The sequence below is a fragment of the Phalacrocorax aristotelis genome, chromosome 1 (genome assembly GCF_949628215.1).
Source record: "Phalacrocorax aristotelis chromosome 1, bGulAri2.1, whole genome shotgun sequence".
NCBI classification, from domain to species: Eukaryota; Metazoa; Chordata; class Aves; order Suliformes; family Phalacrocoracidae; genus Phalacrocorax; species Phalacrocorax aristotelis.
The window spans coordinates 18,088,797-18,101,990 of record NC_134276.1 but is presented as its reverse complement, the minus strand read 5'-3'; the positions used below and the strand labels follow the sequence as shown (position 1 = coordinate 18,101,990).

General features: G+C 44.5%; 1 protein-coding gene across 2 annotated transcripts in view; it reads left to right on the top strand.

Annotated features, from left to right (window-relative positions):
- The window catches only part of CWF19L2 (CWF19 like cell cycle control factor 2), a 99,591-nt gene that overhangs the window by 22,990 nt on the left and 63,407 nt on the right, over nucleotides 1-13,194 (top strand). For both annotated transcript variants that reach the window (XM_075082238.1, XM_075082248.1), the window contains 3 exons: nucleotides 196-289; nucleotides 1,399-1,514; nucleotides 9,647-10,368. In XM_075082238.1, coding sequence (XP_074938339.1) covers nucleotides 196-289; nucleotides 1,399-1,514; nucleotides 9,647-10,368 — 932 coding nt within the window. The remainder of the gene's footprint in view (nucleotides 1-195; nucleotides 290-1,398; nucleotides 1,515-9,646; nucleotides 10,369-13,194) is intronic.

Here is a 13,194-nt window from a genome sequence, read left to right as displayed (position 1 = left end):
ATAAGGGTGCCAACTAAGCACATGTTTGAGAGGTTTGACTCAGAATGGAGAGTTATGTTTATTTCTACCTGGCTTTAGATAGCACAAGTTATGAATAAGCTGTTCTATTCCCACACAAGTCTCACAAAATTAATAAAATATTTTAGAAAATACAAACCATATGCTATGCACACATTAAAATTATTTCTGTTTTAGGCCATGCTGTCTGAGAGAGAACTCAATCCCTATTGGAAAGACGGCGGTACGGGTTTACCACCAGAGCAGGATGAAGCAGCTTCAGTTAAGAAAGGTAGACAGCAACTTTTAGTAATAATCTTAAATTTCTGTCTCCAGTCTCTGGGCTCTGTCTTGGTAACAAGTTACTACTAATGTTGATGTAAAGGGATTATGAATAACATGTAATAAAGTAAAATTTGGATGAAAATTCAGTAGTGATTATTGGGTTCATATAGTATTTTTTTTGCATAATTTCTCTTCACTGGTTTTTAATCTTGAGTGGTTTGACCTTCAGTAGCTTTACAGAAATACTCCATTTTGAACTAATTAAAGGAAAGCACGATTTAACCAAGACAAGATAAATTGTTGTCATCTCATTTGGTTCCTTTCATTCCATTACACAAATTATAGTTTTAAAATATTCAACCACAGAAGTCTGAGTCACACTAAAATGAAGTACATTACAGATGCAGCTTGTGAAAAATATTATTTCTGTAACCTTTTCACTTCTTTCCTTACCCTAGGGTTATCCTGCATATTTCCAGCAAGAACAGTTAGAAAAATGTTTTTCTTAATGTCACGAAGCATTTATCATGTGATAAGAAGGGTCCTTGTATTCTGTTAACATGGAATTAAAAGTAGGGTCCTTGGCTTTTCTCTTTGGGAGCCTTTCCCTGTGGACAGTCTGTCCTGCAAACCATTAGCCTCGTGCCCAGTTTTAGGAGCCACAGTCTGTAAGAGGTGACAGGCGTCAGCGAGTATGTCCCCTGAACGTTAAGACCTCTGCTAACTTCTCAAATGGAAATCAGCGGTTACTCATTGATTTTTTTTTTTTTGAGAAGGGGAATGCACTTGTTTGTATGTAAGGGGTATGCCAAAGAATTGACACAGAAAGTGGAAGCAATAAAAAGGTTCTTTAATTTCATAAAAAACCCCCACAACTTCTCATATGCCACTTCTGTTTTGGAAACTGCTTGTTGTTTTCTATGATAAAAGTCAGTGGTATTACTGATGTATATCCATCATTAAGTTACAACAACATGTAATTGTATTACTGTATTCTTTCTGTTTTTCTTTTGCACCCCTTCAATTTTTACATTAAGTTTAGGTGAAGGTTTAATGTCACATACAGTGTAAGGTTAAACAGGAATAACTACAACCTCTCATTGTTTTCTACTTTAGTTACAGCGGTAGAAGATGCTGGATTAAGTTGGTTACGAAAATCATACCAAAGGATGAAGGAGCAGGCTGAGAGAGAGAAACGAAATTTTGAGGAAATTGTAGCTGAGAGATATGGGGTAAGGATCTCAAATTAATTTTTTTTTTAATACTGATAGATGCTTGGAAAAGGTTACTTTCACATGAAGGCACAAATATTTAGTGTGTAGTGTAAGACATAAGGAAAGGAGCAGGAAAAAAGAGTCTCTGAAGTTTTTTTCAAGTGATGAAGAGTTTAAAGCTACCCAGCCTTTTATATCTTTTTTTGTTAAATATTTTTAATATACGGGATTCTATAGCAAATTTAAAATACGTATCTTCTACATCAGGAGGTTCAGATGATCCCAGCTAGAAAGTACTTGAGTGCTTCCAAAATTATGATGTATACTAGAAAATGCATTTTGTTCTCCTGCATGTAGTGGATAATAATTATGTGTTGTGGTTTAGCGGCAGCTCAGCCCCACACAGCCGCTCGCTCACTCCCCCACCGGTAGATGGGGGAGAGAATCAGAAGGGTAACGCTCGTGGGTTGGGATAAGAACAGTTTAATAATTAAAATTAAAAGAAACAACAGTAGAAATGCAATGTAAAGGAGAACAACGAGAGGCGCAAAGCCCCGGGGGAGGGGGGAAGGGAGGGGAGAGGGGGAACAAACCGCCGGAACAAACCGCACGCGCCGCAGCCGCTCGCTGACCCGACGCCGCGCTGCTCCCGAGCCGCAACTGCCCCCCCTCAATATATTGGTCATGGTGTCACATGGTATGGAATGAACCTGCCATTGGCCAGTCGGGGTCAGCCGCCCCCACCATGGCCCTGCCTCTCCCAGCCCCCCCCGCCACGCGGCAGAACTCGGGAAGCTGGAAAGGTAGCCGACCCCCCCAGTGAGGAGAATTAACCCCTTCTCAGCCAAAACCAGCACATTCTCCACCCCTTATTCCATACCATTTACACCATGCCCAGGTTCCATATGATGCAATACAACCGTACCAACCACCACCCCTCCCCTTCCCATCCTTTAACATAATACACAGACATCATTCCCTTAGTTCACGGACCTTCCCTGTAAAATGTCCACTAAAATGTCCATTGAGTTCACCCAGTCCATGACTCTGGGCTCCATCTGTTGTATCAGTCTTTCAGGGTGGGAGAGATGGTGTGTGGCGTTGGGTTGCTGCATACCGAGTCAGTCATCGTTCCATCACTGCTGCACAGCTTGTTTCATAGTTGATCTTCCATGGGTTGGGAGGCTCGTACTCTGATATCATTGATACAACACAGAGATGACACACAATATTATATAGCAGTTCACATTGTGCCATTCAGTTCATTGACTGTTTTCACCCAAAATCAAATCTCCTTGAGGCACACATCGGATTTCTCCATCCTGCCGCATCACCCACCAAGTGCACCCGGGTCCTCGAGCAAAAGCAATCCCACGAATGGGTTTGCCTTTTCCGGAGGCAGCAAGAACCCAGACTGTTTTGCCCAGCATACTTTTTGTGCGCACTACAGAGACTCTATCCCCTTCCACAGTATGTAGGATTTCTGACTGGGCAGGGCCAGCTCGGTTGGCAGATCCCCTCGTATTGACTAACCACGTGGCTTTTGCTAAATGTGTATCCCAGTGCTTGAATGTCCCACCCCCCATTGCTCTCAGTGTAGTTTTTAGCAGTCCATTGTACCGTTCAATTTTCCCAGAGGCTGGTGCGTGATAGGGGATGTGATACACCCACTCAATGCCGTGCTCTTTGGCCCAGGTGTCTATGAGGCTATTTCGGAAATGAGTCCCATTGTCTGACTCAATTCTCTCTGGGGTGCCATGTCGCCACAGGACTTGTTTCTCAAGACCCAGGATAGTGTTCCGGGCAGTGGCGTGGGGGACAGGATATGTTTCCAGCCAGCCAGTCGTTGTTTCTACCATTGTAAGCACATGGCGCTTGCCTTGGCGGGTCTGTGGGAGTGTGATATAGTCAATTTGCCAGGCCTCCCCATATTTATATTTCAGCCATCGTCCCCCATACCACAGAGGCTTTACCCGCTTCGCTTGCTTGATTGCAGCGCATGTGTCACATTCGTGGATAACCTGTGCAATAACGTCCATGGTCAAGTCCACCCCTCGATCACGAGCCCACCTGTATGTTGCACCTCTCCCTTGATGGCCTGAGGTGTCATGGGCCCACCGAGCTAGAAATAGTTCACCCTTATGCTGCCAGTCCAGATCCACCTCAGCCACTTCAATCTTGGCAGCCTGATCTACCTGCTGGTTGTTTCGATGTGCTTCAGTGGCCCGACTCTTGGGGACGTGAGCATCCACATGACGTACCTTCACAACCAGTTTCTCTACCCGGGCAGCAATATCTTGCCACAATGTGGCAGCCCAGATGGGTTTGCCTCTGCGCTGCCAGTTGCTTTGCTTCCACTGCTGCAGCCAGCCCCACAGGGCATTTGCCACCATCCAGGAGTCAGTATAGAGATAGAGCACTGGCCACTTTTCCCGTTCAGCGATGTCTAAGGCCAGCTGGATGGCCTTTACCTCTGCAAACTGGCTCGATTCACCTTCTCCTTCAGCAGTTTCTGCTACTTGTCGTGTAGGACTCCATACAGCAGCCTTCCATCTCCGGTGCTTTCCCACAAGGCGACAGGACCGACCAGTGAACAGGGCATACTGCTTCTCATCTTCTGGCAGTTTGTTATAAAGTGGGGCTTCTTCAGCACGTGTCACCTCCTCCTCTGGTGATAATCCAAAATCTTTGCCTTCTGGCCAGTCCATAATCACTTCCAAGATTCCTGGGCGACTGGGGTTTCCTACTCGAGCCCGCTGGGTGATCAGTGCAACCCATTTACTCCATGTAGCATCAGTTGCATGGTGTGTAGAGGGGATGTTTCCTTTGAACATCCAGCCCAGCACTGGCAGTCAGGGTGCCAGGAGCAGCTATGCTTCAGTACCAACCACTTCTGAAGCAGCTTGAACCCCTTCATATGCTGCCAATATCTCTTTTTCAGTTGGAGTATAGTGGGCTTCAGACCCTCTGTATCCCCGACTCCAAAACCCTAGGGATCGACCCCGGGTCTCCCCAGGTGCTTTCTGCCAGAGGCTCCAGGTAGGGCCATTCTCCCCGGCTGCAGTGTAGAGCACATTTTTTACATCTTGTCCTGCCCGGACTGGCCCAAGAGCTACTGCATGAACTATTTCTTGTTTAATCTGTTCAAAGGCTTGTCGTTGCTCAGGGCCCCATTTGAAATCATTCTTTTTCCAGGTCACTTGATAGGGAGGGCTTACAATCAGACTGTAATTTGGAATATGCATTCTCCAAAAACCCACAACGCCCAAGAAAGCTTGTGTTTCCTTTTTGCTAGTTGGTGGAGACATGGCTGCTATTTTGTTGATCACATCCATTGGAATCTGACGACGACCATCTTGCCATTTGATTCCTAAGAACTGAATTTCTCATGCAGGTCCCTTCACCTTACTTTGTTTTATGGCAAAACCAGCTTTCAGAAGGATTTGGACTATTTTTTCTCCTTTCTCAGAAACTTCTTCCGCTGTGTTGCCCCACACAATGATGTCATCAATGTATTGAAGGTGTTCTGGAGCTTCTCCCTGTTCCAGTACAGTCTGAATCAGTCCATGGCAAATGGTAGGACTGTGTTTCCACCCCTGGGGCAGTCGATTCCAGGCGTACTGGACACCCCTCCATGTGAAAGCAAACTGTGGCCTGCACTCTGCTGCCAGAGGGATTGAGAAGAATGCATTAGCAATATCAATTGTGGCATACCACTTGGCCGCCTTTGACTCCAGTTCGTATTGAAGTTCTAGCATGTCTGGCACAGCAGCACTCAACGGTGGAGTGACTTCGTTCAGGCCACGATAGTCTACTGTTAGTCTCCACTCTCCATTAGACTTCTGGACTGGCCATATGGGACTGTTAAAGGGTGAGTGGGTCTTACTGATGACTCCTTGGCTTCTCAGTTGGTGAATGAGTTTATGGATGGGGATCAGAGAGTCTCTGTTGGTGCGATATTGCCGCCGGTGCACTGTTGTGGTGGCGATCGGCACCTGTTGTTCTTCGACCTTCAGCAACCCCACAACAGAAGGGTCCTTTGAGAGACCAGGCAAGGTAGACAGCTGTTTAGTTTCCTCCGTCTCCAAGGCAGCTACACCAAAAGCCCACTTGTAACCTTTTGGGTCCTTGAAATACCCTCTCCTGAGGTAGTCTATGCCAAGGATGCACGGAGCCTCTGGGCCAGTCACAATGGGGTGCTTCTGCCACTCATTCCCGGTGAGGCTCACTTTGGCCTCCAATACAGTTAGCTCTTGGGATCCCCCTGTCACTCCAGCAATGCTGATGGGTTCTGCCCCTATATAGTTTGATGGCATTAAGGTGCACTGTGCGCCGGTGTCCACTAAAGCTTTATACTCCTGTGGGTCGGACGTGCCAGGCCATCGGATCCACACAGTCCAGTAAGCCCGGTTATCCCTTTCCTCCACCCGGCTGGAGGCAGGGCCCCTCTAGTCCTGATCATGGCAGTCACAACTCACTTCCTGTAAATGTGAGTCAGGAGTCCCTCTATTACACTTAGAAATAAAATCAGCACTTCTACTCCTCTGTCTGGGGACTTGCTCACTGGAAACTGGAGCAGCAGCTTTCCTGGAAGAGCCTCCCTGAGTGACTGTTCTTCCTTGCAGTTCATGTACTCGTGCCTGTAGGGTCGAAGTAGGCTTGCCATCCCACCTCATCATGTCCTCTCCGTGGTCACGCAGGTAGAACCATAGGGTGGCCCGTGGTGTGTATCCCCTTCTTTGAGCCAAAGGACGCTTATTCCTAACAGCTGAGACACTGCTGTCGAGGTGGGGAGTAGGACAGATCTTCTTTGAGTTGCTGGACCTCTTGGGATAGTTTCTCCACAGCAGAGACAAGCAAGGAAGAGATATTTGTTTCATGATCCCAGAGTCTATCAATCACCTCTGCCACCGTTGGTGTCTCGTCATCTTTCCAGGACATCACTGCCAATGAGTTTGCATGCGAAGATGGTGCGCTCCGTACAAACTTCCGCCACATGGGTCGTGTGCACTCGACTTCATCTGGATCTTTGGATGACCGTTGATCGTCCAGGTCACCATAAATCACCTCAAACACAGCTAATTCCCTTAGATACTGGATGCCTTTCTCCATAGTTGTCCATTTTCCTGGGCGATATGTAACATCTTCTTTAAAGGGATACCTTTCCTTCACTCCAGACAGGAGTCGCCTCCAGAGGCTGAGGGCTTGTGGTTTTTTTCCAATTGCTTTGTCAACGCCCCCTTCCCCAGAAAGGGATCCCAATTGTTTGGCTTCTTTTCCCTCTAGTTCCAGGCTACTGGCCCCATTATCCCAGCATCGGAGCAGCCAGGTGGCAATGCGCTCACATGAACGACAGCTATAATCTTTTCGCATATCTCGCAACTCGCTTAAGGACAGGGATCGGGTGGTCTCTATTTCATTTATTACTTCTCCCTCCTCTCCCCGCGATGGCCCTGGTTCTTCATCATCCCGTTCTAAACGAGTTGATGTCCGCTTCCAATATTTCGTCTTATGTATGGGGGCAACTGATACTGGTACAGGTTTATTTTCTGAGCTAGCTCCGGTACTTGTTGTGGGGGTTTGAGTGGCTGCAGTGCCTGTTGTCAGGGCTGGATTGTCTACAGTGCCAGTCACTTTGCATTTCAATCCAGAGACATTCTCTTCCCCCTGGGGGCACTGAATACTGTTGAGCAGGGCTCGGTATGCATGGGCCAGACCCCAGCACGTTGCAGTTATCTGTGTCTCTCTGGAGTTCCCAGCATAACAACATACTTTCTCCAAATATTCTACTAGTTTTTTAGGATTCTGCACTTGTTCGGGGGTGAAACTCCAAAACACTGGGGGTGCCCACTGCCCTAGGTATTTGCCCATGCTATCCCACATGCCCTGCCACTTGTAACTATCAAGCCTCGGGGCAGATTTCTGGGTGATATTCTTAAGTTGCTTAGTCAAAACCAAAACAACATGCCCAAAAACTAACAATAAGTGCACCTTAACCACCCAAGGATGTTCAAGATACAAAAACGTTATTGTAACAAAGGCACAGACATCATAGAACAAAGTTGCAAAGGTATTATTCTGTATTTCCTCCATATAAAGTCTCTCAGAGGAGGAGGTATAATTGCTAATTACCTCAACAAGGTGGTATCCGAAGTACAGTAACGGTTTCAGCAAAAACCCCAAATACCAGATAAAGCTGAAAACGAGTGTTTGTATAACAAATCTTGTAGGCAAAACGTTACTAATCACAGCAGAACACAGCAGACGAAACAAACCAACACCAATCTTTAACACCAACTGTAAAAAGGACAACATGGTGCTGTGACCAGCAGCTGTTGTTATCTCCAACCCTTGAGCCCCACGTTGGGCACCAAAAAGACTGTCGTGGTTTAGCGGCAGCTCAGCCCCACACAGCCGCTCGCTCACTCCCCCACCAGTAGACGGGGGAGAGAATCAGAAGGGTAACGCTCGTGGGTTGGGATAAGAACAGTTTAATAATTAAAATTAAAAGAAACAGCAGTAGAAATGCAATGGAAAGGAGAACAACGAGAGGCGCAAAGCCCCGGGGGAGGGGAAGAAGGGAGGGGAGAGGGGGAACGAACCGCCGGAACAAACCGCAGCCGCCCGCCGACCCGACGCCGCGCTGCCACTGCCCCCCCTCAATATATTGGTCACGGTGTCACGTGGTACGGAATGAACCTGCCATTGGCCAGTCGGGGTCAGCCGCCCCCGCCATGGCCCTGCCCCTCCCAGCCCCCCCCCCCGCCACGCGGCAGAACTCGGGAAGCTGGAAAGGTAGCCGACCCCCCCAGTGAGGAGAATTAACCCCTTCTCAGCCAAAACCAGCACATTATGCCAAGATAATTTTGAGAGCTATGTCAAGTTTTACCAAGTATGAATCTTCTGGCTACTTGTGATCTGCTCAGTCGAGATCTGTTGAGAAAGCTGCTTGCTTCTGAAGGGTTTAAAATTCTTCAAAATTTATTTTTAATAAAACAGTCTGCCATAGATACTTAGGGATATGATCTAGTGGTGGACTCGGCAGTGCTAGGTTAGCAGTTGGACCTGATGATCTCAAAGGTCTTTTCCTATCGAAACAATTCTATGATTCTATAACTCTTTAAAGCCTCCCCTTCTTATGTATTATATGAATTATTGTCTTTAAAAGCATTGGTCAAAGGTGTGGGGTGTTAAATCTTGGTCATAGCATTACATTTGAGTTTTCTGTGGGTTTTTTGGTTAGGCTGGTTTGGTTGTGGAAATGTTGGATAAAACAGTATGACTTCATGCTGTTGTCTTTGAACTGAACTGTAGTCACTCCTGAGTGACGAAACCAACGTGGTCAGTGCTGGTAGAAATGTTTCAGTGCCAATGATTGCAAAGAATATTATTTTTAAGAATCTTTCTCAAGACACTAGGGTTCAAACAGCATGAGCCACTCTGGCTGCTGAAATACAGGATAGTGCTTGAAAGAGGTCCCTGCCTGATTTGCTTCAGTATGTAATGTTTTTTTGGGCGGGGAGGGAGAGGAGGGAAGTAATTGGTGGCTTTTAATTCAGCTCAGAAGAGGGAAGACGAACAGCCCACATTTTGCATAATTGCCTAATGGACAGAGTATTTGTCCAGAAGGCTGGTGACAGTGGTTCAAAGTCTGTTTCAAGCTAAATATTTTGAAACCACTCTCCTGTGTTTTTAAGAGTTTAACTAGACTGTAAAGTGGTTTAGTGGGAACATTCATAGGCTCTACAGAAGCTGAGCATCTGGTGAGCAAAAATGCAAAGTTCATGAGTAAGAAAGAGGAAGACTTTCTTCCTAGCTCAAGCCCCTAATCTCCAGGTTGCTAGGAGGAGACAGTTCTGAGGCTCTGGTCCCAGGAGTGCTTTAGCACTGTATGTTAGAACTACAGGATAAAAGTTAGAAATAGGCCAAGAGAAACGATCTGATAGTCTTCCCAACAGAGCATCTTAGACACGAGGCTGTACGTTCCCTTTCTCATACTGGTCTTCCTTTCCACTCCATGGCTCATGCCTTGCCCTTTGCACAGTGACTCATTTTCACAGAATGGTGCCTTTCTTCTAATACATTTTAAGGAGCTTCACAATACCCCACGATCTTAAAAACAGTATGACTTTTTTTATTCTTTCTTATAGTCAATGGAGGCATTTCAGTCACGATTAGAAGATGCTGAAAAAATTGCATCCAGAAAGGAAAACGATTATAGAAGTGGAAGATGGAAGAAAACTGACTATCCAGAAAGTGAGAAAGAGAAGAAAGAACATCCTGTGAAAAAGAATACACGAAATGAAGATGATAGAAACAGGAACATGTCGGGGGGCTATACTAGGGAGAAGTATGGTAAAGGATGGGTGCAAGAAGACAAAGGTTACACAAGAGGTATGTCGAGAGAATACCAAGAACGTGGACACAGTAGCACGGACTCAGTATTGAGAGGCTACAGCTCAAAAGCAGAAAAACACTCTGATGAAAAACAAAGCCCGGAAAATAGTTCATCTCTAAGCAACATCAAACACAAGTTTCTGAAACCCTCTGAAGATGATTTATCATCTTACAGTGCACCTAGAGACTACAAGTCACAGCCGTCCTCTTCCAAACTGCCAGTTCATACCTCTTTGAGCAGCCGTTTCCAGAAACCTAGTGAGGATACTGCGCTGCACACCAAAACACACACGGAAGGTAACAGTGAGAAACTGATGTCTGATCAAAAAGCATCAGGTACTAGGGAAAAAATTGATGACAATATTTGGGAAAGAACTCCAAGTGATGAAAAAGAGAAGTCGCGACAGGAGTACCCCAGCGATATCCCTGAGAAGAAACAAACAACTTTATGTGACAGTGAAACATCCTGTTCTAGGTATTTTACAAATATCTTTATTTGTCTTTTGTTTGCTGTACTTTTCATGGCAAATTTTAGCAGAAACTTGGTCTTCCCTGTGACAGTATTAGATCTGATCATATCTCTTTAGGAGAAGGCTAGCCTCAGCTAGAGGCAGCTAAAATGGACCACTGTAGAAGTAATGAACACCCCCTATTTGTCCCGCTCCTTGACATATTTGAGAATTGCCAATGATAGATCATTGTCTGCTTCTTTCTAATGTTAGTTCTCACTGCAGTAAAATTGGCCTCTTAGGCAAAAAAAAAAAAAGGCAAAACAATATCTTAACTGTTGTGAACTTACAAAAGACAGACTTGAAATGTTAGAAAATGCTGACTGAAAACTGAAATAATGCATCAGGGATAGGTTTGCCACCTGTGAGATGAACTCATATGCTATAGTAGTAGCATATGAAAAATAGTAGAAGGTATTGATTAGGAGAGTGCATTTTCTGTGGAAAAGGGGAAGGATGAATAGGAGTGGGAAGGAAAAACTAATACATGTTAGGAATTTCAGTTTATGTGACTTGATTTAGTGAAAGACAATGGAGAGTAGTAAGGGAGAGGTGGTCAGAAAAGTAAGTTGTAGATAACTGAGCTTTTGCTCTACTTGAGACCACCTGTTCTCCAGTACTACCACCTTGCTGCTACTTCCAGTGATATGAGTAGTGTGGTTATTACTGTAAATGCTTTCTTTCAGATCTTCCTGATAATAGGTAGGCAAAAGTATTTTAGAGTCAGGAAGGTGTTATTTAATTGCTGGGGAAAGGTGAACAAATAAATATTCTTGGTTGGAGTATGTAAGAAGTATGATATGATTTAGTTGAAAACAGTATTTGATGAAATATGATCAAGTGTGTAATCTCTTTTTCTGCAAATAACTGACATAAGCTTATAAAACTTCTAAGAGCAGGGCTATACATTTAATATTTAATTGTTGGATTCTAATAACAAGGTAATATTTTAAAAGTATTTATTTTATTTATAACTGTTTGACATGTTGTGCTTGCGGAGACCTCACTGTGTATTTGCAAAGAAAAATTGTACGTTAAATGAGTACTGCATGACTAACCAGAAACAGGCAGCTTAATCTACACAATTCTTTATATTGTATAGGTTGGATATTTTTTCCAGACTTTACTTGCTATATTTCCTACTTTGATAGGAGCCAATAAATTTACATTTTCTTTGATAGCAGGAAGATAAATTGTTTGCCTGATGTTCACTCAATTTATTTATTTATTTTAAAAAGAGTTTGAATATACATTATGGCAGGAGTAGTTCTCGATTCTGGCATGAATAGTTTGTATGCGCTATGGGAAGTCTTACTCATAAGTGTTTATCATGTCTTGTTTTATTGTTTATTTTGGTATTTGCCTAGGTGTTATTTTGCTGCAAAATGAGAAATATATCTTTATAGTTGTTTTAGTCTGAAAAAAAGATCTTGTAGCATTAAACCTGTGATGTACGAGACATTATTAGACATTCGAATTTAGTGATCCTCTTTGTTTTTTTAGGTATTGTCCAAGTAGTTATTGCTCTGAGATGGTTGGGTTTTACCACTTAAATGCACTTTGTAAACTTTGATTAGAATGATTCACTGTGTGTCTGAGCTGGAGCCTGTAAGACTTCCTCAGCTTTTCAGTCCTGGTTTGTTCATGACTTTGTTCAGGTACAAGGTCTGCACAATCCACAGTCGATTTCTGCCCATCTTGGGTAGTGCATTGGTTTCCATAAGGAAATGTAGGTATCCATGTAAGGAGGGATGCTGTGGTGAGCTGGGAGAGTGCACCTGCATTGCAGTTCAGGCACAGATGACTCCATGAAAATGAAAATATACGCTCAGAACTATATGTCTGGAAAAAATTCACCCGGTTAAGAAGCTGCTTTTCTGCATATGTAAAAAGGCATGATTATGCGTGGTTAGTCTTAGCCTTCATCCTAAATATCATGCACATTTTTAAAAAAAAGCCACAACAAATACTTCCCTGATTAGCAGCAAATAATCTGTGTAAATGACATATAATCCTTTAGTAAGTCTACCTTCATTCTCAGTTTTGTTTCCTCCATGACTTCCAGAAGGAGAAAGCAGGATCTGACAACTGTGTCGTACAGCTAATGGCAAATAGAAATTCTGACACCCAGTAGACTTTATTTAACTGTAATGAACTACTAACAATAAAAGAGTTTTGGTGATCATCCAGAACTCAGAGACTGAGTGAAGGGATGCCATGTGAAGACCCTGCACTGTGTTCTTATTTGATTTATTTATCAATTTTTTATTTGGGGGAGCTGGGGGGAGTTAGGTGTTGCTTTGCCTGTGTGGTGGGTTGACCCCATAATGCAACTAAGCATGTTTCCAGCTGCTCACTCATTCCCCCTCCTGCAGAGGGAATCACAAGGGCAAAAGGGAGGAGAATCTCTTGTCCTGAATAAAGACAGTTTAACAAACAAAGGAAAGAGACAAGAACAGGTGGTGCAAAGGCAGTCAGTCAGTCACCCCCTCCCATGGGCAGACTGATGCCTAACCAGTCTCTGAGCAGCAGCTACTTTGGAAAGACTGCGCTCCCCAGCTTTTATTGCTGAGCATGGTGTTATGTAGCATGGAATAGCTCTCTTTGGCCAGCCTGGGTCGGCTGCCCTGGCTGTGTCCCCTCCCAGGCTCTTGCCCACCCCAGCCTACTCACTGGGTGTGCAGAGTAAGAAACAGAGAAAGCCTTGAGGCTGTGTAAGCATTGTTCAGCAGCAGCCAAAACACTGGTGTGTTACCAGCACTGTCACCAGTTAAGTCGAAAGCACAGCACTG